Source organism: Natator depressus, chromosome 22, assembly GCF_965152275.1.
Source record: "Natator depressus isolate rNatDep1 chromosome 22, rNatDep2.hap1, whole genome shotgun sequence".
Classification (NCBI taxonomy): domain Eukaryota; kingdom Metazoa; phylum Chordata; order Testudines; family Cheloniidae; genus Natator; species Natator depressus.
This window is the reverse complement of record NC_134255.1, coordinates 6,913,669-6,930,871: the sequence shown is the minus strand read 5'-3', so window position 1 is coordinate 6,930,871 and position 17,203 is coordinate 6,913,669. Positions and strand designations below refer to the sequence as shown.

Genomic DNA, 17,203 nt, shown 5'->3' with positions numbered 1-17,203 from the left:
AATGCTCCAGATAAACTCTTTGAAAGCAGTATGCTGCATCAATAGATCTTCTTCAAGTCAAAAAAATCCAAGAGCTCCTTTTTGCTCCGGTTTTGTGGGACTATAGTCTGGGACCTGCTGACTAATCTATCAGATGAAGATGATTGGACAACCACCTGTAACATTAATCTTTGAAAAGTCAGGATGGAGTTGAATTTGACTTTCTGCAGAAATCTTGCTGCTGGTAGAGGAACTCGCAGTTCCTATTTCAACAAACAAGGCATAATGACTTTCCTTTCACAAAGGGGAAACTCAGCCACACTTCTCCTTTGATTAAAAAAATCCCCTGGTCTGCCCATAGGTTTCTACATTTGTGAAGTAAAAGATAATTCTTCTGCTTTCCCCACTTTCTCAAAACAAAGTTGAAGCCTGCTGAAGAATTGAGACAGAAACCAGTTTGTAGTTCCCACTGACAAAATTATCTGAATTGAGGGTATGTTTACACTACAGAAACGATACCAGCATAGCTATGTCAGCATAATCCTGTCTTTTACATGCTGCCTAAACTACACTGACAAAAGGGGTTTTCCGTCTGAACGCCATCTCCCCAAAAGACAATAGTTGCCGTTACGCTGGAGACTAGATTGGCATAGCTGTGTCAGTCCCAGGTATGGATTTTTTTTACACCCCTGATAGACAGAGCTGTGTCAACCTAAATTAAGTGTAGACCAGACCATAGTTTCTGAAATGGCTGAGAGCTCCTTCAGAACTGGCAAGAACAGAGGTTTGCATTCCACATGCTGAGTCCCCTTGTTTGGGATCCAAACTGCAATTTTGCAGGTGTAGGATTTTACCACCTTTATCAAAACCAGTGTATTATTCTAATTACACGTGGACTCTGTCCACCCCTCACTTTCTCAGAAATCAGGAGGTGTCTGGAGAATGAAGGATTTCAGTGGCCTAAGTATGTGTATATAAACTGACTTTTACTAGTATGCTAAAGGGCTGAGCATAATAGCATTATGTAATAGCCCTTTAAAGAACATGCTTTGGGGCCTGTTGCATGCTACCAACAGAGGCAGTATTACCACAGAAGTGATATCCATGATGAGTTTAGAATCTCACTAGTCCCAGGTTGGACAGCTAACCAACTCTGTGCTTTATTGCCATGAAACTCAGTATCTATCAAGCTCCAGGAAAATAGATTCTGTACCAAAATAAATCTGTGCACTTCCTGTTTACTTCTGTTAAATGCACATGATATCTGTGCAAATGCTAGTGCAAATGGCACCGTACGGCATTATTTAGCTAGTAGGATCGGTCCAGTCTGATGTTGAATTACTACCACCTCAGCAAGTGACTTCAAACCAATGGAGACACTACACGCAGAATAGGCTGAAATGAGTAAAGGAAAAGCTTTCAGGGGGAGTCCTGTCAGGTCTGCTCGACTCTGCAGTGGAACACATTACTACAAATTTCAGTCCTTGACTGGTGTCTGGAATTGGAACTTCGTGCCCCATTTTGCACGTGGTACAGTTGGAGAAAGGACTTGGTAGTTGTCTGCACCAGGTGGAGTGGTGCATATTGGAGCTATGGTGTTGCATTTGCTGTTAGAGGCTGGAATTGATCCAGTGAGGGTATTTTAAAAAAAAAAAAAATCCACAAGTTAGAGCTCACTGAAATGGGCATCAGGCCCACCTGGAGTTCTCTCCCTAAGCCGTTGCTTCTCCCACCATTTTCTGGCTCCGTCAATCAAAATTACTTCCTGTAGCTAAGCACTGTTGGCAAGGCTAACTTCAGTCTGTAAAATCTTTCCCTTCCTGCCGGCATGCTGCCTGTGAATATTAACGGTGAAATCTGGCCACGCCAGCTTTTGAAATCACCATTTAGGTCTCAGTGGTATATTATAAGCCTCAATTTAATTTTATTAAATAATGCTATTTGAAGATTGATTATAATTGTCCCTTTAAAGAACAGGATGCTCAAAGGGAAGGGTATGACAGACTCTTTTGAAGCTGAAAACCAAAAAGCTCTACTTAGTCACCTGAGCCATGCTGCATATGTCATATGAGCCATCCTGCTCAGTCTTCCTACAGTACTGTATAGCTGAGGAAGTGGCGTCTGCTGAAACATTTAGTAATTGATAAGGCTTGGAAATGACATGGAGAATGTCAGCAATTATTTTGAAAAGATCAAGTTCAAGGGTCTCGCTCTAATCCTTTGGAAGAGCTCACATCACCTGAGTTGATGTCTGCTCCATCCCACCTGTCTGTGTATGCTTTACTAGGTAAGGGGTAGTTCTAGTACCGCTCTGAATCCAAAGTACAAGTTCCGAGGGCCTTCCATTTTCGGGCTAAAACAGAAGCTGTTGGAAAGTAGGCCTTCAGGTTTCTGGAACCTAAGCAAGTTTGACTGTTGTACAGCAGCATTACAAAAAGCAGCTCAACGGTAATGAAGATGAGTTTTTCATTAAAAAGCAATATAGGTATTTAAATTGCTTGTCCCTGTGAGTGAGACTGAATGCCTTGTTAATTTCTGGCCAGTACATCACAAGTGTTGGCAGAAATGGAAAGGGCCCAAAGAACAACAGATGACTCTACTCTCAGAAGCTTTTCTAAGCCTATAACAATTAAGACCATTCCACCTGGAGGTTGGTTGGGCACTCCTATACACCATTGCTCTACCAGTTTCCCAAGCTTAACTCATAGGCAGGTCGAGGAACTTAGTTAGCTAACTGAACCCAAATCCTCTAATCCATAAACTTTTTTTTTCCTCTAAAAAAACATCTCCGGTCAAACGCTTGCAACCTTGGAAAGTGCACTAGAAACCTTTCTAAAACTGGGTTACAAAATTACACAGAAAGGTGAGGAGGGAGGGAAATCAGTCATCTAGAGAGCAAGCTGAGGATGCCTTCATAGCTATTACACAAACACCCCCAAATAACCTGGGGTTAAGGATCCTGTTATGGATGTTTATCCTATCTTGCGAATGGGAGAATAGCGTTTAATGGCTTTTTTTTTTTTTTTACAATGGATGTGCAAGACTGGCCCATCTCCAGTGTGCCTGGTTGCCTCTTCATTTTGAAGGTTGGCTGCCTACTTTGTAATGATCCTCTCTGTGGCTGGAGTCCCACAGCTGAATATCTGTGCTACTTCCCTGTCCCAGAGTCAACTCAAATGCATCTAAAAGGTCTACCCAGTCGGGACCACCACTAATAAAAACGGATGTTGCTGTTAACAGAGGAGAACAAAACCTATGAGAAAAATGCGTGCTTTCAACTTGCTGTCCACTATGCAACGTGGAACTTGTAATTCTCCTACACAAGTGCCAAAGCGTATGGCTAGGGAAGAAGTTACTCCCCTCAGCTCCCCCCTCCCACAAGCTCCTCTTTTGTAAAATAGATCCCAGGAAGTGTTGACCTGAATTTTATGGGTTAGTTGTATGGCTCGCCACTGATCGCATACCAAAGTTTTATAGGTTCTTGTCCGTTTTCAGACTGCAGGGTCTGAGAACTCAAGCTTTCTATATCGGGCGAGGACTCTTGGGGTGCTTTGCAAAAACACACTGAAGACAATACCAAATTGATAAAAGCTTCATTGAGATTAACAAAAGACAAATAAACGCTATGAAACTTATGACTGCAAAACAGTAAAAATTCCAAAACTCCTGGTGGTAACATTCATATTATAAGTACCTTAACCTGACATACTCGCACCCTTTCTTGAGGACCTGGTAATAAGAGGTGAAGGACCAGCCTTACTCCTGGCTTGCCCGATAACACGATGGTTCTTGCTTCCCCAATAGCTAGGAATGATGAGTAGTTGTACTAATACTACACAAGCTGAGCTGATAGCATGACAGAAAATAGAAGGAAGAAAAATCTAAAGCTCCCTCAGATATCCTTACAAGGTATTTTATAGGATCCTGATGCTATGGAATTCAGGCCCAACCTACTATATACCCAAATCTTATTTCCATACCATAAGAAATGTATGGGTACCCTTATTGTATAGGTTAGTGGATTGTGACACTTACTCTCTACATATTATCTCACTGCAAAAACTGCCAACCTAGGCTCTCTTGGCAACTTCCAGGATTGTGGTGTACCCTGCGGTTGCAACCAGTTGCAGACGTCAGATAAACCTGTTCAATGTTGTGTGTAGTTCCTCCCTTTGGTTCCCCAAAGTTCAGGGACCATTCCTATATGTGCCAAAGGTTGCCAGCTTTTATGCTGGTTTACTCTTAACTGATTATACGTTTAGCTATTCAGCGGATCTTACTGGATACTGGCCAATAGGCTTCTTGCATTTCAGCAAAACTTACTCTATGTATAATTATTAGGAAGCACATATATATCCTATGCTTCAACACATCCTAATTTTATAGGAATTAATACTGATAAAATAAAAGAATCTTGTATGAAATGGATTAATTCAGAAAGAGAAACATTTGATATAGCTGGCTGGATTAGTAGGATATAATAGCTAACAAAATAATCCTATGGGCTACAGAAGCTACCTGGCCTTAACCTAGCTGAGCTCCCTTCAGACTATCTTCAAAACTTTCCATGAAATGGAGAGCTCACTGCTGGCAGGCTCTAGTGGATTGTTATAAAACTACCGGAGGCCAAATAACAGTGTGGAGATGGTTCTTTTGTGTTTGTGTTTTTTTTTTAATTTTTGCTCAGTTTTGTCAGAGTGCTTTCAAATGTGTGGCCTCTACTTCAGTACATGCTGTGTTCTCTCATCAGAAGTAGGACAAGATACAAATGTGAAATTTAGTTAAACTTCTGCGATTGCTGGGAGTGGAGGGTGGTTGGTTGGTTGACTCTCATCTCTAAATCTTATCCACAGAGATTCTGCCTGGGATTGAAGACTGTTGAAGACAACTTCTTGTGTACCATACAAGTTCATTAACTTATTGGAGCAACTGTGCAATCCATGAAAGTTAAAAGTGATGCGATCAGCGTCTTGAGCAAGTGACTAGTGTATTTGGCTGTGAATTAAGGTTTAGAATATTCCAAGTAACTATGGTAACAGCACTCCACTGATAAGCAAGCTATTTAAACAATCTGAGGAGGAAAGATCTTTGCCATAGTACCAAGGTGGTAATCTGGAAAGATAGCAAATATAAATGCATAGCATCAGTGTTCGAAGACAGGGTGGTCTTGATTTGTAGATATCTGTATTTGAACAAGGTGTATTTGTGTACAGAAATTAGTGTGGATGGATTTAGTCTCCTACATCTTTCTGCCTATCAAGGTGGTATCAGGGCATCCCCTCACATACAGGTGCCTACTCACATTTGCTATACTCGTTCTGAGGAAACCTCTTTCAAATACAGTACCCTGATACTGATCCATATGACTTCCAGTTCCGTCAAACGTATCTAGTCCATGCACAACTTAAATAGTACATTCTATTCTGGTGCTATGGTGTTAGCACTATGGTTAAAATTCCAGACACACCCCATTTCTAATTTCTGTTGGCTATATATGCTATTGTTCATCTTTTTGTGAATTGTTGGATCTATTGGCTAGCATGGTCACCAAATAACGAGCTTTAATTAGGCACCTATGGAAAGCCAAACATAAATTTCAGTTCTTGCAACACAGTAAGTCTTGTGCACTAAAGAAAGCATTCGAGCCAGGATGGGAGCAGGTGGGGTCACGTCATGCGCTTATAAACCAGAAGGCAGTGCATCTTGTTGCATAGTATGGTGTCTCAGACATAAGCTGTGAGAGTCTTAACTGTAAGCGGGGTCCAATAAATCATTGGTTGCTTGTGGTAAACATGATACGTCAGGGGCATGGAGTAGATTTGCTGGTTTTATTTTAGATTTTTGTACTTTGCCAGAACTGTGTGTGAGAGGAACCAGTCATGTCGTAAGTTGACTAAATAGTATTTTCCCCTGCTAATTGGTTTATCCTACAGTACGCCACTGTGGAATTGATGGGATCTGACAGGCTAGCCCCATGAGCAGATTGACCTTTGCCTGAGCAGATAGGGGATTCATACTTGTAGAATTTTGTATCTAAGTCTCTCGGTTCATACAAATGCATAGCAACAATAGTGCCAGGGAGTGGGAGAGGAGAGAGGTATAGGAACAGTCATACAGCTGCCTTGGACTTCTGCCACATCTCCCTTTTCAGCCCAAAAGAAGCTTAGAGCTTGTATCAAACTTCTTTTTATATGGATAAGGGACACTCTCTTCACTTTATATTTCATTATTGAATTCCTCATTCACTGGTCAACAATGGTCTTGTCAGCAGGGGAACCTAATTGGTGTATTCCCATAGGATAATAAGCCATTCCCTCCTTTTGCGATCGTTTGTTCGTCTTGGTGTTCCTGAGTGTTTTCCTGGATATGTAGTTGGGATGTAGTAAGTCATTACAGCTGTGGTTTTTGTCAGTTCAATGGGATTTGGGTACCTAAGTACCTTTATGCTTGTCTTGAAAATGCCAGCCGTCACCTCTCTAAAACAGAGATCATACCTGTGAGGTAGATGGGTGGGAGGAACAGTTCATGGCATTTTGTTCATGTATTTTGTACAATGAAGGAGCCCAGAGGAAAGGCTAAATTGAAGTGTAGAAGTGCCCTGGTTTAAATAGAAGAGGATGCTACCATAGTAAGGAAGGCCAGGACTTTCCAGAGTTTGCTTAGTAGTAGCAGAAATTCCCATGCTGGTCTGTGGACTCAGCACTCTGATATTCCGTTTTTTGAGTGATGTATGGTGTTCTGGCCATTGTATTCAAATGCTCCATATGATCAGATGAAACATCCACTCTGGTACCCACAGTGGGGGGTCCCTTCTGGGATAACCTTGATTACACTGAACTCATTAGCACTACAACTGGTTTTTTTTTCTCTCCCTTCTTGTCAGCTGTTGAGAATAGCTCACTTCCACCTTAATTTAATTGGCTCGTTAGCACTGACCCCCCCCACTTGGTAAGACAACTCCCATCTTTTCATATGCTGTGTATTTATACCTCTCTACTGTATTTTCCGCTCCATGCATCTGATGAAGTGGGTTTTAGCCCATGAAAGCTTATGCCCAAATTCGTTAGTCTCTAAGGTGCCACGAGGACTCCTCGTTGTTTTTGCTGATACAGACTGCCACTCTGAAACATGGAAGAGGCGTTGATCTTGGGTCCAACCAACTGAAGGCTAAGTGCTGTGCCTTTTCCTGGAAAGACAGATGCTCAGGCATTGCAGTGATGAGTGCAGTAGAAAAGCAGAGCTCTTGGGGTCATGCATCATTTAGCAGTAACCTGATAAGCGAGCTAGACTGGAGCTTTGCTCCCTGAGAAGGCTGACTTTCCTAGGCCAACTTCTGTCCTGCCTGTGTGTCATTTGGCAAAGTCATAACTCCTAGGCTTGTGGTTCTTACCTACCTACTCCCCATTGGGATGTGAGGAAAAATCTGCTGTTCAGTACCTAATAGCGCATATGCTACTGGCCAGAGGTGGAGCCAAGTTTTGTGGGGCTCTGCCCCCCCACTGAGCTTTCAAGACCAGAGAAGCTCAGTCCTCCAGGGCTGCAGTGGGGAGTGAGAGCTCCTCCAGCCCTGAGACTGTGGCAGGGAGCCAGACAGAGCTCCCCCAGTCCAAGGCCACAGCCAGGGTCCAGGTGATGCTGTGTGCCCCACCCCACCTAGTGCTTGTGTGCTGGGGGTGGAGCGCCCATTTTTCTGGGGGCCCCAATTGGCTAATCCACCATGGCTACTGGCCCTGTCAACCAATCGGTGTAACTGCCCCTGTGGAGTGCTTGGCAGGTATTGCTAGGCTCCTGTCCCTCTGGAGGAGGTTGCATTTTCTAGGATGGTTACTTAATGCTCTGGAATGTGACACCAGAGTAGAATAGCAATTGAAGCTTCTCAACTACTGCCTTCCCTTACACCTCTAGGGGTATCAACACTGCAACAAAACACCTATGGCTGACCCATGTCAGCTGACTCAAGCATACAGGGCTTGGGCTTGGGCTTTGGGGTTTTAAAATTGCAGTTTAGACATCCAGTCTCAGGCAACTGACAAGCATCTGTTCTGTCAACAAAAGAAGCTGGAACAAACCAATGAATTATATAGAGCAGATCTTATTTGCCATCTGTCACAGCACAGGCCCATAAGGTAACTAACAGGCACAGACATCTACCCTACAATTTTATAGCCCCACAGCCTGATCCCAGAGAGCCTGAGTTGCCTGACACAGGCCAGCTGTGAGTGTTTTACTGCAGTGTAGACATACCCTAAGTGTACAGGATGGTCCCGGGAGGGGTCATTCTTGGGGCCTTGCTCCATCTCGGCCTTCCATGAAAGAAACACAACCAAGTCATTTAAACCTTCTCCTTTCTTTTGAGATAGTGGCTAAGCTATAATTTTGAGCTCTTTCCCTTCTACATATTGAGTTAAATTTTGGATGTGTGGTCTCTCTTGTGAGACGGCAAATAAGATCTGCTCTAAATAGCAGTTCATTTGTGCCAGCTTGATTTGTTGATAGAATGGATGCTTATCTGTTGCCAGTATGTAAATTAAAACAGTTTTTAGAGATTGTTGAACAGGGCTAATGTTGAGCTATAGCAAGATCTGAAGTGTTTTTGTGTTAGCAATGTTCTGTTCCTGGAATACGGATATTAACAGGGTTTGTATGGAGTGGAACCTGGTGCGGTCTTCCCTCCCATCGCTAGTCATCTGGTCTTCTGAAAAGATCTTAGCCAAAACTTGGCTTCCATGTTAGCCTGTTGTGTAGTTGCTGAAGCACGGACTTGGAAACATGGAGTCCACAGATGTGAGTCCTCCAGACCCTTGTCTGTGCTATGCTGCTAAATTAATCTGAGTGATTGGCACCCAATTTAGCCTAGCTCAGGTGCGAGCAGCCCCACTGCAAAGGCCTACCTCAATTACTGTGTCTTCAGTGTTTCTGCATTCGCCTGTGTCTGTTTGGGGGGTATATCCCATAGGTTTTTGTGCTGAGGACTGGTCTACACTACAAAGTTAGGTTGAATAAGCTGCCTTGCATTGACCTAGTTGTGCATGTGTCTACACTTAAACTTGTATCCACTGATGGAAGCTGTCCATTACGCTGACACAACACCACCACCTTCCCAGGAGTGTTGAGCTCTGATCTCTTGAAGTTGACACAGCGTGAATGTGGAAGCTATTAACTATGTTGACCCTAACAGTCTTCCAGCAGTTGTCCCACAATGCTTGACACTGACTGCTCTGGTTGCGATTAGGAACTCTGCTGCCTGGGGGTAATGGGGACCAGAAGGCTCCCTCCTTCTTAAAGCCTTGCAAAGTCTTTTAATGCCTTTTTCTGATTGCCCAGCTTGGGGAGCACGCCTAGTAGCTCTCCATTGTTGTGCACAACTGCCCAGCCAATCATCCTAGCTACACAATCCAGGCACGCTCTGGTTTGGAGTACACAGATAATAGATCTCCTGGGCCTGTGAGGAGAAGAGGCTGTGCAAGCCCAGCTATAGACCAGCTGTAGAAACATGGTCGTCTATGAGCAGATGGCAAGGGGGATGCAGGAGAGAGGGTACAACAGGGATCAGCTGCAGTGCCGTATGAAAGTAAAGGAACTGTGGCAGACATACCAGAAGGCCAGGGAGGCCAACAGTTGATCCAGTGTCTCTAAATGTGCTGCAGCATGGTTAGTGACATTGAAAGCACCCACTTGCTTGATTATACGCTTTGATAAACTCGTAGGATCAGTGACACAGTGTAATGAACATAAGTGTGGCAGGCACAACAAAATTAATAGGTGCCTTGTTAGTGTTAGATTCATAGATGTTCACCAAGCACCACACGATTTGTATCAGGCCCCCAAATTGCAGGAGCACAGTATACCACAAGGCATTACTGTGGCTCGCTGTTAAGGTGCTCTTTCAAAGCCTCTGAGCTGTATAGCTCCACACTGAGCTCTTCTGATAGCACTTGTATCTGACGGTTACAACTCAGCAGACAGCTGCTCCTCCACCTCCTTCTATCCCATTGACTTTTCTCCCCCCTGTGCATCACAGATACTGTGCAGGGCACAGCAGGCAGCTATAGCCATTGTGATATTTTTTTCACTGAGATCCAGTCTTGTGAGTGAACAGCAGTGCCCCTTCAATCTACCAAAAGCACATTCAACTGTCATTCTGCACCTGCTGAACCGGTAGCTAAATCTTTCCTTGCTGCTGTTGAGGTGAATGGTGTACAGTACTGCTTATGAGCAAGAGGTAGGCTGGCTCCCCTAGGATCACTCTTGGCATTTCAGCATCGCCAGTGGTAATCTACCAGTTAGAAGGAATATTTGTTTGTAGCTTTATGAACAGTCCTATGCTCTTAAAGTTGAGTGTCACCCACCTTCCCTGACCAGGCAACACTGATGCTGAAGCATCCCCAGTGATCCCCCATCGCTTGAATAACCATACTAAAATAGCCCTTTCTGTTGATGTACTCTGGCAAAGTGGCGTGGTGTCAAAATAGGGATGTGCATGCCAACAGTCTCTCCCCGCTGCCGTTTGGGAACCCATTGCTGCAAACCCATTCCTAACACCTTGCCCATTGCCGAGTCAGTCCTGCAGAGCAGGCACTGATTAATGGCCCTGCACACTTGCATGACAGTAGCGCCCCACAGTGGATTTTTCAACTCCAAAATGACTTCTGTCTGGCCAGTAGCAATAGTGTTGCAAGTTTCCACAATGCGATCGTTTCTCTGCTGTCAGTGCAGCTCTTATTCTGATGTCCATGTGCTGGAGCGCTGGGAAGAGCTCAGCATACAGATCAAGGGATGTGGCCTGGCACACCCGAAAGTTTGGCAGCCACTGCTCCTCATCTCAAGCCTCCATTACAGTGCAACGCCCACCGCTCACTGCTGGCTTGTCCCACCCAGAAGCGGTGCTCCACTGTTTGCAGCTGCTCCATGAACGCCCCCAACAATCCTGAATTGTTTCTTGCTATGTCCCACAGCATTCTGACCTCCAGGAAACCATGTTCCTTGCAGCTTTTCTTGTGCATCTGCGAGTACCGGAGGGTCAGACATGCCACACTCATGACAATGGTGCAGAGCTCTGCAGGCTCCCTGCTTCTGTCAGAGATGGCGGACAGTGACTGGTTCAGAGTGGGTTTGTGGGATTTTGAAAATGTGTGGGAAAATTATGGGTTAGAGATGGTATTACGGGCTGGAGAAAATGGCATGATGGGAACTTGACCCCGCAGTCTCAGTCACGCCTGCATGATTCATTTCTTCCCTATCATGCATTGCCAGAACTTCCCAAAAGACTATGCATTGGATGGTGGGGAGTTGCATGGTACCCAGGGTGCACTGCACTGTCCATCAAAAGATTCACTCCTACTGAATACACACAGCGCTGACGCAAGGAGCAACGTGTGCACAAGCAATATGGTACCTGTGGCAGTTTTTTTATAGTAATGTACCTTGTGTTGGCAATAGTTTACAGTGTAGACGTGTCTGGAGACGCTCCAGGGTTCTTTCCCTATCAGTTGTGGAATAACTTGACTGTCCTCTGTGGGGGGGGAGTATAGGAAGAACATAGGACTATCAGCACTCAAATGTTTTCTTTCTCTGGCTTGCATCCTCGCTGGTAAGTAGTCAGGTTCCAGACAGTTAAATCAGAGCCCCAGTTTTAACCTGTATCCCAGCTGTATAAGCTAGTGTGGGCTTAAAGCACCTCCGAACCAAGTCAGGGTTATTTGCATGGATGTGGGGTTGTGGTTGGTTGGGGGAAAAAAGTCTGGGTTAACTGTGCAATCAAGATATACCCCAGTGGGCTAAGTGGTTTGAGTAAATAGCAGCCAGTCCCTTATCTGTCTATTTGAGGGCAGCCTAACTCTTAAGAAATGTGTAAATATTGAGTTGACCTTATCTCCTAAATGCCAACAGTATGCTTGGTGCTATGCAATTCTTGCCTCAGGGTGTGTTGCAATATCTTCTCTGGTAGTGATTCAGAAGGGCGATGTGTGTGTATGTGAGGGAGACTAGTCATGCAGGCTAGTTTCTCTAATTTAGTATATAGCAATTGGTGGGTGCCTGCAGCATGATCCAGTTGAATTCTTCACTTGATCATTCAATTGCCTGCTTTAAATTTACTCTTGTTGACACAGGTTAACAGGGACCTGTAGGCAATGGAATGTGAACAGTACAGTGTGTATGTGTATGCTTGGAAGGTTAAACATGCAGGGAAGGTTAGTGGCCTAAAGCCACAGTGTCTGCTACGGAAAAGGAGCCCTGAGGCAATAATGCTTCTTCTCTAATTGCTGCTAGTCCCCTTGTCTGAAACACTTACAAATCTCCATGTTCAATGCTCGAATTGCTTGAGAATTGGGAGTGGATTTTGTGGTCCACCTGCCTTAGCTTCATCGTTTTACAAGGACTAGTAAAAAAAATACGCAGGATGTTGAATTTCCAGTATAACTCTGGCCTGATCAAAACTCAGTTGCATGATGAGTCTGCCTAATCCCCTTCTCTTGGGCAGCGAGCAAGATTTCAGAAGAAGCAGCCTGAGCTTTCATTTCATTGATACACTTGCTGTGTGCCCAGAAGATGGGTTTGTACTGATCATGTGCTGCAAGTTTCGTATCGTATGACTCCAGTCTCAATTGGTGGTGGATGGAGTGGACAATGGAATTGGCATCAAGGTTGTGCCAATACAAATATCCATAGGAATGCACTAAAGGAGGGAGGGGACGGCAGGCTTTGCAGAGTTCAATTTAGCAGCTACTTGGCTCTTGTACCATGTACTTATGGGGGCTGACTCTCTTCAGCTTCAAAAAAAACACTGATTTAGAGTCTCATCCCCCCCCCCCCCCCAACGCCCATTCCATTTCTCAGCAACATCCATCTTGAGAAACTTTCTGTTTAAAACTCAGAGCAGGCCTGAGCCAGTGGGTGGTCTTTCTGTTGGGATACACAGGAATGGTGTTGCTGTTGGGTGGGTTTCAAGGACTCTTGTTGGGTACTTCTAGCTGAGGACTTTCCCATGTTAACTGTTAATGTCACTTTTCCTATGTGTTGGTGTTTGGAGGTGAGCTCTTGAATCTCCCCAGAAGTCCTGTGCCCCAAAGTTTGTTCTGCAGTCTACAAATGACTTGTACTGTACTGGTCTTTAGTAAACTATCTAATGCTGTGAAATGATAGAGGAAGGGTGGCTAGGCTTTAGAGAAGAAAACTTTTACCCCTTTTGAAGATGACTAAAACAATTCTAGTTCTCTGAAGCACGTGAAACTGACTGCTTCATATGAATAAACGTATCTTCATCTCTCTCTTCACAGGCACTTGCAGCCAATGCTGGAACAGGGTTTGCTGTGGCTGAGCCTCAGATTGCAATGTTCTGTGGGAAGCTGAATATGCATGTGAATATCCAGACTGGGAAATGGGAGCCTGATACTTCTGGGACCAAGAGCTGCTTTGGAAGAAAGGAAGAAATTCTACAATACTGTGAGGAGGTGAGGAGAGTCTGTTCTGGAGCAGAGCTTTAACTGCTTTCCAGATTATGCATTTCTTCTGGTAAACCATCACTTGAATTCCCCACCTAGTATGTTTGCTGGGCGAAAGCTCAAACAGAAGACTTATTGTACCACTGCATGGCACTCTGTTTCCATAATTTGAACTTCAGTGTATAGTTGAAGACCAAAAAAAAATTCTGTTGAGATCCTTTCCTCAGAGACTATCCGGGTATTGATTTAGGCTGGGATTTCCAAAGGAGCTGACGTGAGCTAGGTAGTTAAGTCTCATTAAAATTCAATGGGACTTGGGTGCCTAATTCCATTGGGCTCCTTTGACCATTCTTGCCTTAAGCTTTATGACCAAAAACCAATATGTACACTTGAATTGGAATAATATGCGCAAAGTAGTGTCACCACTCTCAGGATTCCAAGACAGCATTTCATATCGACTCTAGATATTTGAAGTTCAGTCTTGTTATCCTTGGCATTATATTCAAGCTGACACAAAGCTGCTAAATATCAGGAAAAGTCTTTATGAAAACGTTGTTAGTGTTTGAAAGCTTTTTATTCTTTTTTACAGACTCCCATTCCCTCTCCAGTATGCTCTAGAAACTCAGCCTTGCAAAATCTATTTATCCACTCATCTGAGATTAAGTGACCAGCAAATAACTCATAATTTTTTTAAATTTTACTTTATTTCTTTTGGGAAGCATGATGCAGGTAGTAGAACAGACTGTGGCTGGGCTGGCAAACTTTCATGACTATTTAACAAGCCTGATACAACTAGTACTGCATCTCATTTACGTAGCACTAACTAAATATATAAGCTAAGTGTCTGTCTAGACTTGTGGAGAACTTCAACGAGACATAGCAATCATATTAATACGTTCTACACCTTTGGTTTCCTTAACCCAATTAAACTGAATGAATGAGCTTGTTTTAGTTTAGAGAACCAGTTTGCTTCATGTCTCTTCTCTTCTCCTCCCCCCCCCCCCCCCCCCCGTATTCCTTATAAAGAGTTCTTTTATTATGCCCCTTTGTGTTTTTGCCAGTGTTTTAGCATGTATGTATCTTGGTCTGTGTTTTTAGCATATGGGTTTTTTGAACAGATCTATCCAGAGCTTCAGATTACAAATGTGGTAGAAGCCAACCAACCAGTCAGCATTGACAACTGGTGTAAGAAAGGCAAGAAGCAGTGCAAGGGCCACACCCACATTGTTGTGCCCTACAAGTGTCTGGGTAAGTACTTAATGTGGAGCAGGCCTCTAATGAGGGAAGTAACTCATTCAAACATTTTTTCCCTTCGGGATCAGAGGTCACTGACTTGGTTTGCTCAGAGAGGAAACCAACCTTCTAAACTGACCTTTCGCATCAGATCCCTACTTTTGTGTTGAGGTTTCTCTAAAAATTATTTTTTTATAAGATGAAATTCTACACACACTTCAGCAGATCAACAACTGGATAACTCCTGTGTTGTGGTGATAGTGCCTGGCATGGAAAAGAAAATCCCCCTCCCCTCCCTTCTCTCTGCCATGGGCATAAAACCCAAAGGCTATTGTATTAGAGTATCACAAATGCTGGGCGCTTATACTCTGATACTATCTCTGTGAAGCTTTTAATATTTTGTTTCCTTGGAGACTCAAACGCTCAGGTTTGTTCGTATTCCCTGCTTTGGTCTTGGCAAGACATCTTTATTTTTTTAGGCTATTTATATCTAGCGGTTTCAAATGGTTCCTCTTTATCTAGAATTGCTGTGTAGATATTTGAGCTCAGGCTGGAGCCTGGGCTCCGGAACCCCATGAGGGGAGAGGGTCTCGGAGCCTGGACTCCAGCTCAGGCCCTAATGTCTGCACAGCAATTTTTAACCCTGCAGCCTGAGCCCCGTGAGCCTAAACCAGCTGACCCAGGCTATCCATGGTCGTGCTGCAGGACTTAATCTAGTGGAGATGTACCCTGAAAGAGGAGAGATTTACAAGCACTGGGGTAAATATTCCATAATGTAGACTGGATATGTTCTGTTCTTAAACTGTGCCCATCCTTCAGTAGAGGGGAGAACTTTAAACTTATAAGGGGTGGCAGGAGATGGAGAACAGCAACTCTCTAGTTGTTTGAGAAACTGAAGAATGGATGTGGCCTTCATTACTTGGCACCTGTTTTCAGATTGAGTGTTTTGACTTGCACACATCCCTGTGCAGAAGAAATGTTTCTTAGGGTTCTGAAGTTGTTGGTATCATGAGTAGCATAGGTGCTGACTCCATGGGTGCTCCCCTGGAGCACCCACAGGGAAAAAATGGTGGGTGCTTAGCTCCCACCCTCTGTGATGAGCTCTTTTGTGGTATGCAGGAGGAATGGGGAGCAGGGGTGGAAAGGGGCAGGGGTCTTGGAAAGGGGTGGGGCCTTGTAAGGGGTGGAGTGGGGGTGAGGCCTGGGGCAAAACCAGGAGGAAATACCCCCCTCCCCCCATTAGAAAGTCGGTGCTGATGAGTGGTATGGGATTGCTGCAAATATGTGCATACCCAGCCATCGAGATTCCTTCTGCAAAGGACACGTTCAAGGTTACTTGGCCAAATATTTCAACTGTCTAGATCAAGTTGAAAGACTCTTCCCCTTGGAACTGGTGGACTTGAGTTCAGTTTTTAAACTAATCAGAGCATACTGTTAAGTTTTTGACCATCATGTAAATGTCCGACATGAGCTAATGCAGCCATTTTTGTTAGACTGTAAGTCTCGTGTGTGGGTGTTCATTTTATTTCTCATGGGTTTGTTGCTCCCAAACACCTGGGTTTTAAGGGTTTTTTTCCTAAGCAGACTAGGAGATTTGGGCATGTTTGGGTAAACTTACTGGAAGATGCATCTAAATTTGTTAGACTGACTAGAATCTCACCTGGAGCCTAGAATGTTAAACCTTCCCAGTCATAAGGTCTGCCAAGGTGAACTTTCTGCCTAATGATCTAGGAAGTGGTTATGCTGGATCTAGTCTGGCATATGATGGTTAACTCAAACTGTAGTGGTGGTTTAGGTTTAACTTTCTATAATCCTTGCTAATGCAGAAGTTACAAAAAATACCACAGGGCAAACTGTTCCAAGTTGGAAGTCTGTAGCTAAGGTTTTTGCCAAAAACACCAATACAGATTTGGTGGTTAGGTGTACATCAGAACACAACATAATCAGTTTGCCCTGAGCTTTACCGTGTTGTGTGGACTTCATGGCTTTTATTTTCCTGCTCTTAGCATTTTGGCTGGAGTATCCAAATTGGAAAATCGTTATAGCTGTGGCTGAGTTGCCCTGAACCCAGTTTCAAATCCATGGTACCGAGCACATAGATTTTAATCTAAACTCTGAAACTGCCTCAACAGAGCTGACACAGTGAAGTGAGTTCGCTGTCATCTCCTCTGGCATAAGCAGAAAATGGCTAGGGAACGCTGTAATCCTGGAAAATGCTCCTGGCCACAAATAGCCAGGCTTCTGAAGCTTTTGGCAACCAGGAATAGCTTCTTCCATGTGACACTAGCCAGTTTAGGAATTGGTTGATTTAAAATGGTTTAAAGACCATCATATATGCAATCCTTTCTTTGTGAGAAACTTGTTCAGTCTACTCCACAGATTCCATGAGCAGCTGTTCATTGACATGCTTTATAAACGTGCATTCAGCGTAACCTGCAGGTTTTGGCTCGCGTATTTCATTGTTCAGCTTCTCCTACTTTTTGTTCTGAGCGCCAAGAATAGAACTAAAAGCTTTGTATTAGAGCAGGTCTCTTAGCTGTTAGTCTGAA

At 44.0% G+C, this 17,203-nt stretch overlaps 1 protein-coding gene across 4 annotated transcripts in view; it reads left to right on the top strand.

The window, feature by feature from the left end:
• The window catches only part of APLP2 (amyloid beta precursor like protein 2), a 70,548-nt gene that overhangs the window by 29,717 nt on the left and 23,628 nt on the right, over positions 1–17,203 (top strand). For all 4 annotated transcript variants that reach the window (XM_074936774.1, XM_074936773.1, XM_074936772.1 and 1 more), the window contains exons 2-3: positions 13,257–13,430; positions 14,540–14,669. In XM_074936774.1, the coding sequence (XP_074792875.1) occupies positions 13,257–13,430; positions 14,540–14,669 (304 nt within the window). The remainder of the gene's footprint in view (positions 1–13,256; positions 13,431–14,539; positions 14,670–17,203) is intronic.